The sequence below is a fragment of the Narcine bancroftii genome, chromosome 5 (genome assembly GCF_036971445.1).
Source record: "Narcine bancroftii isolate sNarBan1 chromosome 5, sNarBan1.hap1, whole genome shotgun sequence".
Classification (NCBI taxonomy): domain Eukaryota; kingdom Metazoa; phylum Chordata; class Chondrichthyes; order Torpediniformes; family Narcinidae; genus Narcine; species Narcine bancroftii.
In genome coordinates, this window is record NC_091473.1 from 10,824,273 (window position 1) to 10,837,819 (window position 13,547).

A 13,547-nucleotide genomic window follows, 5' to 3' on the forward strand; every position below is an offset into this window, starting at 1 on the left:
TTCATATTACATTTGCAACATGCAACAAACCTCCATCACTAAAACTCACACTACTCACACTTGTTTATAGTTCCTACACTGCTACACACAATTCAACAAGGTATTCTTACATTTTAAAAAAAAAACAGAAAATGCTGCAAATACTCAGGTCAACCAGCATCTGTGGAGTGTTAATATTTCAAGTCAATGACCTTTCCTCAGAAGCTATTTGCGTAACCTGTGCAGTTAACAATCATCTTTTATTGTCCCTCTTGAGCTCCACACCCATACTATTCCCTGATTGTCTTCATGCAGTCACTTCACTGTCATATTTTGTACCAATATCATCCTCATATTGCACATATTGACAAACCCACTCACACTGGGCCAGGATTACCTAATCTGTTGTCCTCAGCTGCATCTGCCATGATTAGCCAGCATGTTGTCCCACTTCATCCTCACATAGAAGCAGAGGTGAAGCGTGATGCGCTATCAATAACCCAAAAAAACTGGAATGACAGAACAATAGGCTTTTATTTATAATAAACTTGAAGGTCATCCTGCACTGTGACCCAGGCTTTCTGGGGAGGGGTTGTTGTGTTTGTACTCACACAATTAAGACTCAGAGACATGATGCTTTCTCATCCTTTACTTGTATTAGACTAACATGGCTACAGAGACCCAGGATTATATATATATAATATATATATATATATGGAAGGGTGACATCATGACGTGGGCGTCATGGTATCCAGCAGAGGCTAGGCTTCTATCCAACACTCTTTTCCCCCATCCCCATGTGGTAAATGCTGACTGGGCCCCTTCTAACTAATAAGATTACATCGGTCTCAGGACTACAAGTGAGAATTAGAATACATCTCATGAGTAATTATAATTAAAAAAGGGAACGAATAATCAAGGCATATAGTCCTTAAAGCATTCAGGTGGTCTTCTTTCTCTTTTGGACTGCCTTGGTATGGTTTGCTATGCCGGTCTTCGCTCGGGACCCGTAGATAGTCGGGTCGGCGATCAAGTTAGCACCAACTGCCCACCTTCACTGACCTTCGGCAGCGACTGGCCATCTTCACTGCCTTCCTGGCGTGTCTCAGTTACTGGACTCCTCATGGGACTCTTCGACTCCTCGGGTTATGATGTTGGAGCCTTTAGACAGGGTCAAGAGGGAGGAGCCACAGGTACAGTCAGAGAATTGGGCGGAGCCAGTTAAATGAGTGTACAGTTCACTGCAAAATGCTTCTTCATTTAAATTGCAGGTGCTAATTTGTGTGTGGGCTAAAATATTTTTCTTTGAAATGAACATGTATGATCTTTAGGTCCAGTTTATTTGAGTCCAGAACCAAGAAACTTTGTATCAGGACTGCTGATTAAGCACAGAAATAAGAAGAAATTAGTATATTGAATGGCAAATCTTTAGACCTTTCTACGTTTGAGGCTTGAAGAGGTTAAATTATTCAATATGTTTAAAGCAGAAATCAATGGATTTCTGGACACCAAGGGAATCAGACAATACAGGTTTTGGTCAGGTCGGTTGTCACAACACTAAATTGGTGATCATTTTTATTGAATAGTGGAGCAAGTTTGAGGGCACTTGATGTTTTTCATCGTTAAGTGATATTTTATAATTTTGCATTTAGTGCTACAAATAGCTCACAATTCAATATGCTTTCAATATATCTCAAATGGGATTATAAAACATTCCTTAAAAGAGCATAAAATAGATGAGTTGTCATAAATTAACAGATATTTTCTAGTACAAGTATCAATTACTTATGACTCTCATTCACTAACAGAGAGGTTTATATAACTGATTTGCTGCCACAATGGAAACAAGTGAGTCTCAGGAGTTTCTTTAATTCCACAGAGTCATGCATTACAAAAGAGATAAAATTCTACAATTCTCAAACAATTGCACCAGAGATAAAATTTGATCGATTGAAAAACTGCAAAATCCTCGTTGAGAAAGCAATCAAGGTAAAAATATTTATCAAGAATTTAAAGCTGCTTTTTGTTCAGGCAGTCGGACTCATCAGCTCAAAAATGAACATTTACAACTTGCTTTGATTCAGATGCATAACTACTTCCATTTTCTATTTTGTTGAAATTCTAGGATTTTCTAGGATAAATCCAGAATCTTAATTCAGCATGCGTCTGAATAGAAGTAATGTTAGGCTCCATTAAAGAGGTTGTTTTACATTACATGCCAACCTAGTTATCTTCTTGACCTCACGTTATTTATCTGTATTAGGCTTATATCCAAACCATTTTCTCCTCTAACTTCTTTGGAATTGTGCCTGCCACAACAGTTTCCTCTGGCTGCTCATTCCCCATCATTTGTGAGAAAAGTTGCCCCTTAGGTCCCCTTTAATTCTTTCCCTCTCACCTTAAACCTATGTCCTCTTATTTTGTTTTCTCCTATTTCCTGGGGAAAAGACACTGATCATGCACTATACTTCTTTCTCTTTTCCCTTATCTTGCCAGCCAAATGGCCTTAACATTGACCTCTGCTTTCTGCTAAACTTGCTCACCTTCTTTCCCCTTCCCTTTCCAGCTCTCTCCTCCCTTCCCCTTTACCCACCCAGCCATCCCTCCTCCCCGATTGCTGTTGTCCCCTCCCTTTTTTCTCCATCTATCACCTCCTGCCTTTACCATCCCCCCCCACCCCCCACCGCCACCACCACCCTTTTGTTCAGATGTCTGCCGGCATTCTCTCATACCTTGATGAAGGGCTCAAGCCCGAAACATCGGTTATGTATTTTAACCTTTGCTACATAAAGGACACTGTTTAACTAAAAGAGCTTCTCCAGCATTTTGCGTTTTTACTTCAACCACAGTGTCTACAGATTCTCATGATTTACTCTTCACCTTATCTCTATATGATTTTACATAACTATAAGGGAGGGGTGGCAAAATCATGGTCATGTGGCTCGTTGACATAAATGTGTGGCTCACAGAGATACATTGGCTGTGTTGGTGGGCATGGCTTGCAATAGCATGATTATGGCTGTGTTGTGGGCAGTGGAAATGTGATCCAGGCCTCCCTTCCATCTGAGTTCCCAATGCTCCTCCCTCCCATCCATCTGAGCTCCAGACTCCCTGAACGCACTCTTGCCAAGGCCCAAGCAGCCTGACCAAGCTCCCGACACTCTGACCATGGACATTCACCCAGGTCTAGGTCACCAACCCATCCAAGCTCCTAATGTCCTGGCTGCCCTTCCATCCAAGCTCCCAAAGCCCCAGCTGCCCTCCCATCCAAACTCCCAATGCTTCCATCACCCTCCCATCTGAACACCTGAAGCCCTGACTGCGGACTTTCACCCAGGCCCTGGGCGCCCACCCATCTGAGCTCCTGCTGCCTCGGCCGCCTGCCTATCTAAGCTCCTGATGCTCCTATTGCCATCTCATGTGAGCTCCTGATGCCCCAACCGCGGACCCTCACCTAGGCCCTGGCCACCCGCCAGCTCTTTAGAATTCCCAACTCCTCGAATGCAGACAACAACCAGTCCCAGCTGCCTTCGCGCTCATCCAAGATCCCAACACCTCAAATGATGCAGGTATTTACCACGGTCAAAAGTAGTAGGTATGTAATAGTCGACCCTCCTAAATTGGACCACAAAATTCAACAATTACACGTGTACATTTTGATTACTGAAACATACAAATTAGCAGTTTAAAAACTACATACATGAATAAATATTATGTACATATATTTCATTTATATAAAATTTTTATAAGAAAATGTGAATTTAAGGGTAAAAATGTACATGTAATATTTTTTCATAAGTTGTGGCTCTCAAACATCTGAAGTTTATTGTATGTGGCTCTTGCGTTAAGTTGCACAGTTAGCGTAGCGGTTAGCTCAACGCTGTTACAGCACCAGCAATCGGGACTAGGGTTCGAATCCTGCGCTGTCTGTAAAGAGATCGAATGTTCTTCCTGTGTCTGTGTGGGTTTTCCCTGGGGGCTCCGGTTTCCTCCCATCATTTGAAATGTACCGGGGGTGTAGGTTAATTAGGTGTATTTTGGTGGCATGGACTCATGGGCTGAAATGGCATGTTACCATGCTACATGTCTAAATTTTAAAATTTAAATTTAAAATTCATTTTTGGCCACCCCTGCTATCAGGTCATCCTTCAGCTTCCTTCACCGGGGGATAAAAAAAGTTCTAGCTTATTCAGCCTTTCTTTTTACCTCAAGGCTAGTCAATGTTTTAGGTTGTGAGTGTGCATCAGAACTGAGAGAATGGATGGGGTGAGTGAGAGGGAGGAGACTGCTTGGTAAGATGATATATGTGGAACCAACTGAAGTGGGAATGCTGGGCATCTGGAGAGGAAGGGGGAGGGGGGGAAGTTTCATCAATACTCTCACAGTAGGCAATGTAATGGTTGTTCCAATGTAATACTTGCTTAAAATGTTAAAATTAATTTCACTAAATAAAACATAATTGAACAATGCACTTATTCGGGGGCATGGCAAGATGGCGTAGGGAACAGACGTGTCTTCCAGACCTCTCCTGACTCTGATTTATTGTTTTGTCTTTAAGTGCCCGTTAAAGTTCTTTTAAAAGTTTATAAATAATAAGAGGTGTTGGATTAGTGCCTAATGGTTTATATGCAAAAAATGAGGTAAAAGAAAATATCAACAGACTGTTAAAAAACTACATTTTCCGAAATTGTCTGAACCTACTTGTTTACAAGAAGCCAGGACTCAACGTAGAATGGATCTAGAGGAGGACGTGCAGAGTTCGGCATTGAAGCTTCGTTTTAAGCCGGTGAGGCTCTTTGAAGGTCGCATTCAACAGCTTTCAGACCAAAGAGCTGGACGGGTGCCAGTATTTCACACAACGGCCACTGTGAGTGCTGTTACTCAGACTTTGACAGTTGAATCAGCTGGGGCGCCACCAGCTGGAGAGTTAAAGAGTTGTCATTCGACTGCTACAGTGGTGGCGCTGCAAAATGCATCTTCAATTACAACGGTTTTTCCAGACATCGATTCAGTGAAGATGATTAAAGAGATTTGGCTTAAAGATAACCCTGATCTTCAGTCTCCTGGCATTGCTGGGGGGACTTTGAGAGGGATTTTTATACGAAGTCAAACTGCTAGAAAAGATACTAAATTAAGGGAAGGGACAGAAGATCCCGTGGTCTCTAAGGAACAGCAAGACCCCATTATGCCTGAATCTACTTCTGTTGAAATGTCTGTTAAGGATCTTGAAGATAAGATATATTCTGTATCGAGTCACTTAGCTAATTTTGTGAACCTGTTTATTTCCAAGATTAATGCGATGGCGGAAGTCATTAATGGAGCTTTTAAGCTTGAAACCATTGAAAGATTTGAAATGTGTGATCAAGGTTTAGTCGATGCACAGGATCAACTGCAAGATGAAAATAGAATAATTGAAACATTGCAGATCCAAAATAAAAATTTAGCAAAAAAGGTTGATTATTTGGAGAATCAATCTAGACGGAACAACGTGAAAATTGTTGGTTTGCCAGAAGGTATAGAAGGACCAGATCCAAGAAAATTTTTTTACTGAATGGATTCCACGAGTGTTAGGACAGGATAAATTCCCTGAAGGTTTAATACTGGAACGTGCTTATAGAGTTTTAAGAAGAAAATCTTTTTCAGGACAGAATCCAAGATCTGTTTTGATCCGTTGTTTAAACTATTGTGACAGAGAGACTATTTTACGTACGGCTATTAGAAATGCCCAGCAAAATAGATCTCCTTTGATGGTTCAGAATAATCCTGTTTTCTTCTATCAAGATTTGAGTCAAGAAATTATGTTTCAACGACGCGAATTTAATTCTGTGAAAGAACGGTTGTGGAAAAAAAGACATAAGGGAACATTCAGGTATTCTGCAGTACTGAAGATTTTTTAGGATGGAAATTAGCCAAAGTTCTTTGACAATCCTAAAGAGGTTATGGACGTTGCTCAGTCTCTACCAATCATGCAGTTTCAGGAACGATGTAGTCCTTCAAGGTCTCCAAAGAGAGTAGAGATGTAAGGTGGGATCCAGTTTTTTAAAAGAAATGGAAGCAATGGTGACCGAAGTGGTAACGTTGATTTAAAAAAATAAATCTTTTTTCTTTTTTTTGAGAAGAGTTTAAATAGTTTAAATAATGATGATAGTTTAATGAAATGGGAGTTGGGAGAGGGAACTGGGTGGGCACTAGTTTCCAGAAGTCATCAGCTACCTGTGAGTTATCTCATACCCAATATTTTGGGGGAGTTACCGCTTTGGGCAGTTTAAACAGGAGGAGGTAGTTGTGACCTCTGACCTGTTTTTTTTTTCTTTTTAATTTTTGGGTTAAGAAGTGAAGGTTTTTTTTATTTTTTTTTAAATAAATATTTTTTTTAAAACTCTTTTTGTTTTCTGATTGTAATTGAGAGGGAATTAGGAGGTTTTTTTTTCTCTTTTTTTTGGGGTTTTTTTTTCTCTTTTTTCTTTCTTTTTTAAGAGGATGATGTCACAGAAGATAATAAGTCAAAAATTGAGGTGTTGAATTAGATGAAGAGGAAGATGAGGGGAAAGGTTATAAGAAGAAAAAGAAGAAAATTAAGTACAAATGCATTGAGGGAGAAGAGTTTAATAAAATTAAGTTAATTTCGATAGAGAATTTTGAAGATGTTATAAATGAAGAATATGGAGAATTTTATAAGAGTTTGAACTTTTTTCTTTTTTTTCTTTTTTTATATAAGGGGAGGGGAAGGGAATAAAAAGTTTATCTGATTGTTTTTTTAAGGGATGATTTTGTTCTCTCAATGAATTATAAAGGAAACTTGGTATTAATGGAAATTCTGTATTATTAATTATGATTTTTTTTGAATAACAGATATGTGGTTGATATATGATTTTAATATTTGAACTTAGTTTTAAAGTGGATTTCATTTGTTAAATACATGTATTATGTTTGATTTAAATATATGTTTAAGGGTATTATTTTAGTATTGATATTTTTTTTGTTGTTAGTAATTTTTTTTGTTGTTAAGTTTTATCCTTTTTTTGTAAGTGGGGTTTTTTCTATTTTATTTACAATATTGTTAATTAATTCTTCACTCTTTATTTTGGGGGGAGGGTTGGACTAATTTTAAATTAGATGATTAATGTTGTGTTATAATTATTGGGGGGGTTAATTTGTGTAGTTTAATGATGTAGTATTCTAATTTTTATTATCTTACTTTTTATTATTTCTTTAAATGTAATTTTTATTTTATTCATGTCATAAAATTTTAAATAAAGTTTAAAAAAAAAGAACAATGCACTTATTCCTTAGGTAAAAAAAATATTTACCGTATTTGGACCATACCCAGTGATCAGACAAAGTCTATACAATAGAGGTTGGTTGGAGAAGAAAATGTCCAAACCACCAAAGAATCTTCAGAAAAAGGAGAAGATAATCATTGTGGAAAATGATCTAGATGATGGAGTTGGTGATTCTGATGGAGTTGGTGATTCTGATGGTAAGCATACTTTTCACTCCAAAGCTGGAGGAAAATACCCATCTGGATTCAGCAATTTGTGTCGATATGACTTTTAGCATATTTACTTTGATTTTATGCCACCATATGCTATTGCACAGCATTCTGTACACAAAACATGTTAATACAAATCAAACAAAATAATCATTATGTGGATATTTCAAACTTAATGATTTATATGCAGTTGAATGACCATGTGAATTCTTTTTAAACAAATATGATGGATTCTAACACACACCTTAGCATCTTTAAACATCTAGAACATCCATAAACACAATTCAGAACCATAAAGCTTCATATACTCTGTATTCTGAATACACTTGCAGTATGCTAATGCATGCAGGGTTACACAGATAGGAGGGGAGTACAAGTTTTGGTCAGGAAACCCAGAGGTTTATCCTTGACATCTGAAATCATAAAATGTCACAAAGCAAGTTACACAGATTGTTACACAGAAGTCCCAGCAAAGCATAACAGTTAGGGCAATGCCTTTGCAGCGCCAGCGATCGGGACTGGGTTTCAAATCCTGCACTGTCTGAGAGGAGTTTGTATGTTCTCCCCTGCATAGGTTTTTCCCTGGTTTTTCTCAGATGCTCCAGAGTCCTCCCACCGTTCAAAACATACTGGGAGTGCAATTAGGAAGCACAGTCTTGTGGGCTGAAAAGGCCTGATACCATTCTGTATGTCTAAATGTAAATTTTAAAATTGAACATTAAGGAATTTGCAAATGCTGATTGTCTCCCAGTTGCTGTCTACCTATTGATCCCCCTCCATATTATTAGATCAGAGGTAGATTCCTAGCATGTTCAGATTTTTCAGGATTTAACCTCCTCCTGTCCTGAGTTCACCTCTGCTGAACATTTCCTCTGTATGTAGTTTTTCAAATCCTCTTTTCTCCATGCACCAATTTGCTCTTCTCTTTTCCTCTTAAAAGACTTTAACTCTTTTTTGATAATGTCCTCCAACACCTTATAAAATGTTACCCACATGTGATCCTTACTAGTGAGTATTTTTTACCAAAAATAAGCTTTATTCACAATAAATTATTTACAAAAGCAGAACCGCTCAAAGTCTCTTCCCACTCTTTGTTTCATTCCGTACATTTCCATCTCTGTACGTTGTTTCATTCATTTTCTACTTACACCTCTATGGCACTTTGTCATTATTACTCCCCCTCTGTTGTATGAGGAACTTTCTCTTGGTCTCCACTTCACCGCAGTCGTCCCAGGGACAACATACATTGTGGGTGATGTCCCTGTTGTACAGGAAGGGTCTGACCAAAAGGGCTCCTCTTATCCCCTGCCATGCCAAGTCCTGGTGCTTGTTTGTGAGCAACTGCAATGAAGCATTCTGCCAGATAAGGGTCACATTGAGTACACCCTTGACTCAGTTGTCTGACTACTTGTACATGGCATCCCTTTGGATACTTTTCATCCTGGATCGCTATATGAACCAGAACATTACTCTGGAGACCACTAGGTCAGAGGTGTGGGGGATGGGCCATACCTGCACCACATACAGCAGTACTGAGCACACCTCACACCTGATGACCAGGTTCTTGCCTGTTATTGAGATAGACTGCCGCACCCACAGACCCAATTTCTGGTGGACTTTTGCAATCCACTCTGACCAATTCTTGTTGCATGCCTCGGCCCCTACAAACCAGATCCCCCAACACCTTGACCTGATTGTGAAGGGGATGGTGGACCAGTTGGACCAGTTACCAAAGAGCATTGCCTCGCTCTTTGTGTTTACAGTGGTACCAATGCAGACTCAAAATTACCACAGATGCTGATCAGTCTGCAAACCAATTTTGTGTACAAACAGAAGACAACAACATCGTCCATGTACAGGGAGGCCTTGACCTGAGTGCCTCCACTGTCTGGCGACATCACTTCTCTTAACTCAGCCTTTCTGATTGATTCAGCAAAGGAGTGTTATAAAGCTGGTCATTGCCTTCACTCAACTTCCATATGACCCCACATTTCTTGCTGAAGAAGTGATTAGTATTCCTGCCTAATATTCAGCTTGTTCAGCAGAAAGCAGGAATCAAATGTCCAAGACAGCACAGTGCAGGTAATCACTGGACATTCTTACTGACCTATTAATGGAGCATGTAATCTTATTCATGCAAATAAAATCCTTGAAATTAAGGAAAATAATTCTGCTTTATTTGCATGGAGTGCATTTCCACAATCAACATTCATGGCAGAAAAGGGGAATGGTACATCCTGAAAAACATGATATTTAATACTAAACCATGCACCTGAAGCTTATTTTGTTAAATATATTGCTGTAAAGCCACGAGTTGATTCAAATTCTTAGAGTTTACATGGGATTGACATTAAGATGTGATGTTTTACTTTGCAATGCAGACAAAATGGATGATGAGAAAGACATCTCTGATGATCCAGATAACATCCATGACATTGTGGTTAGTGTTGTATAATTTTTGACCTATTGTTAATGGTACTTACTTTGAAGAAAGAGAGAGAGTATCCTGATAATAATTGGCCAGAAAATAATCAATTTCAAAGTGACAGTGCCACTTAATACAGTTTTAATGACAGCATGTTAAACCAAGAGGTATATTTGACCATGATTCCTTGGTTGATATGAACTACAAAAAGCATGCACTGTTTCAGTGAAAGTATCCATCGTGACCAGGACTGCAAAACGGAATTTGAATAACTAGACCTTGGTTTGAGGGTTGGGTCAACTAGGGAAACCTTCTGTCATCGCAGAGTCATGATAGCACAGTAATATCGGAAGTATTCTTGAGGTTTAAGCATTAACATTAAAAAAAAATCTGCATATGGAGGTAAAAGGCAAATAAACTAAATTTCAAACGTTCATTGAAAGGCTAAAAAAAACCCAGAAAAGTTCCAGTGGAGATTCACCTCGATGTTACCACGGTCAGAATCCTGATGGTTGATAGGCTATTCTCACTAAATTAAGAAGGTACAGTGATGGGAAACTTCTTTCCCACAGGATTTCACAGATTAATAAGTAATTGAATAGAGGAACAAGTGGATCCAAGACAGTATTAAGCTGTTATAATTGATTCAATTGAGATTAGAGATATTTTCGCAGTAGTTGGAATTTGGACATTTTTGTTTAAAAATCTTTGAATTCTTTTTGAAGGGAAATAAATAGTTGGTGGAAAGAAAGGGACTGTAAATTATTGTGGAGAAATTTGCAGATCTATTGGACCAGAGAGCATGTGTTGCAACATTTTCTAATTGCTCTTTGAGAGACCCAGCAAAAAGGGTGAAACATTTTATTTGTGATTTTCATCGGCATGTATGAATAATGTATTTACTATAAAGAAATTCTGTTAGTCATTTGTATATTTATTAAATAAAAGTAAAAATAAATTTAGTTTAATGTTGCAGTCTCGATTGTTGAAGAACGAAATGCCATATTTTCTCTGGACAAATGGAAGTGATGGGCAGAATCTGCAAAAAGATCAGATTTTCAACCATTATTTTGGGGCTGGTTCCTTCACCACAAAGGTAAGCTATGCCTCATAAGACTGACTCTTTCTTCACAAACTGGACTCTTCCATTTGTGACGACTGCTGTTCTATACAAAGTATAAATTCCATTACATAACAAACTCCTTCATCACAAACATAGAATCTCAGTTACATTGCTGACTACCACCAAACCTGCCTATTAAAATGAAGGCTTGCAAGGTAAGGAACGGCTTTCCATATTAATATCAAAACATAGGATCTCCACTTCATTGTGATTATTCTCTTCACCATGAAAGTCAATGTCCATTTGTATTGCAGCTTGTTAATTTGGCAGTAAAGGTAAGATCTGCTGATGAAATTGTTTGAAGATGTGCAAGAATTAGGTAGTTTATGATACTGGCTAGAGAGGAAAATAGCTTCAATATTCATTCAAAAGAGTAGGAACTGTACATGAATGTCATAGCATTATACAGCATAGAAAAGGACCCTTTGGCCCAACATCCATGCCAACTGTGTTTCTTATCTACACTTATCCCATTTGTCTTCATTAGCCCCATATCCTTTCTTATCCAAGTACCTGCCCAAATGCCTTTAAAACACTTTTGTATCTTAAAAGTGCCACACAATAACCAACCTCTGCAAGTCAAAGTCTAAACATGTATACCTGATGGTATTACCATCTCTGAGTCTGCTATCACTAATGTGCTAGGTGGGACCCACAAGTCAACATGAATACAGCAGCTACAGGACAAGTCAGAATTGTGTCATGCAATGAGTGATTAACCTTGTAACACAAAGCTTTTTGATCATCTACAAGGCATGAGTCAGAAATGTAGGGTTCTTGATAGTGGCAGCAAGATCTATAAAAGTGAATAAATAAACAATTCCAAAATGGAACACGTTATTTTCAGTGTTGTACAATGGAGTTTCATTAATCACCCGATAAATAAGTGTAATCATGTCTTGCGCACCATTAAGGCAGTTGGAGATTTTTGTAATGTGTCCTCTGCATGTGTGTCATGCCTTTCACAGAATCCCATGTTCCCTCTGAATTTCCTTCAGACAGCATTTCCAAGACCACAACTCACCATATAAACAAATCTCAGTTCCTGTGGCATGTAAAATGTTTGAAATCTCCCCCGTGGCTGGAATGTATGGAATTTTGGACAACCTCTGCATTCGCTACTTCCAAAGTTGATTTTTTCAAAACCCTAGGCTAAAGTCCAAAGGATATATTGCTTTTCAATTCCATTAATTTCTCCAGTACTTATTTAAGCAATGCTAATTTATTCGCCTCCTCATTGACTAGATTCTCCACAACCTCTGAGAGAATTTCTATGTGTTCTTCCATGAAGCCAAACACAAAATATCGGTTTAATTTCTGTGCATTTCCTTTTCTCCCGCTATCAGTTATCTTTCACTTTTTACATTTCTGTAGCTCTGCAGGAGATCAAGGTTGTTAATAGTTCTCAGAAAAAAGCAAACTATAGAAAGAGGGTGGAATTACCAATCAGACACTAAGAAACATAATAAAACAATGCTCAGAATGGCAGTAGTAATTCTACCTTCATGTCTATACTTTGAGAAAGCTTTTGGCAACACCATCACTGTCTACATCACTATGGTTTATAGGAACATTGGACCAGCATATGGAGATGTTTCCCTCTCAGTCTACCTCGCTGGTGATGGGCTTGCATTTAAACAGGTCTATTCAACTCCCTTCTTCAAAAGGATAGCAAAGCCATCATCCTGAATACAACAGAGATTTTCCTCATCATCTAATTAATCTTTCTGATCCCACACGTCACATTAAGCCAATGTTTCTTATCTGTGCTGTGTCTTGAGTACTTTTGCTATTTTTATACATTATCCATACTTTCATTTAGTGAATGAGTTTTAATAACTTTATTTTCACCTCAGTAATGATCCTTATATGAGCCATGGACTACTGAGTCCTGAATACACCGTCATGTTTATATTTTATCACTGTTTCTGCAACATGTTTTACATTTTTTTATACAACAGCGTTGCCCATTCTGCTCCTGGAGGTGGAAGAAGCCCATTTTCACTGGGCTCCTCAGATCAACCTAGCATGTTTGAACTTGCTAGATGCAAAAGCCTTCACCATATCCTCAGGATTAATAGATCAAGAATGTTATCTCACCACAGCTAGACACAAAAACCTGGGGATAGATATAAACATGCAGTACAAATTAATGATGTCGATGCTAGGAACAAAGCAGGAGCACCAAAATGAACCATACATTTAAGTATCCAGTCCAATTTGCGATTGGCGTGACATTAATTTGAAATCGTCTTTCATGCAATCCCTCCAGTTAAAATCAAATTTTATGTTGTGATTGCTTAAAAAAGATGCTATACATTGCCATTTCTAATTTTTATTTATATTCCTTTTTGCATTTCACATTCCTGAAAGTGATTTTTGGCTATGAATCTATGAATATGAGAGTTAGAAGGATATGGGCCAAACACAGGCAAAAGAGACGAGCCCAGAATGCCAACTTGGTCAGCATGAATGAATTGGGCTGAAGAGGCTGTTCCGTGCAGTATGACTCAATAGCTTGGGCCTTC

The 13,547-nt window shown here is 38.4% G+C and overlaps 1 protein-coding gene across 6 annotated transcripts in view; it reads left to right on the plus strand.

Annotated features, from left to right (window-relative positions):
* ttll3 (tubulin tyrosine ligase-like family, member 3) overlaps window positions 1–13,547 on the plus strand; it is a 77,547-nt gene that overhangs the window by 32,405 nt on the left and 31,595 nt on the right. For 3 of the 6 annotated variants that reach the window (XM_069936746.1, XM_069936745.1, XM_069936747.1), the window contains 4 exons: window positions 1,859–1,968; window positions 7,273–7,459; window positions 9,853–9,911; window positions 10,873–10,992. In XM_069936746.1, the coding sequence (XP_069792847.1) occupies window positions 1,859–1,968; window positions 7,273–7,459; window positions 9,853–9,911; window positions 10,873–10,992 (476 nt within the window). Of the gene's footprint in view, window positions 1–1,858; window positions 1,969–7,272; window positions 7,460–9,852; window positions 9,912–10,859; window positions 10,993–13,547 lie in introns of those variants that run through there. The other 3 variants (XM_069936749.1, XM_069936748.1, XM_069936750.1) reach the window with 2 other exon arrangements.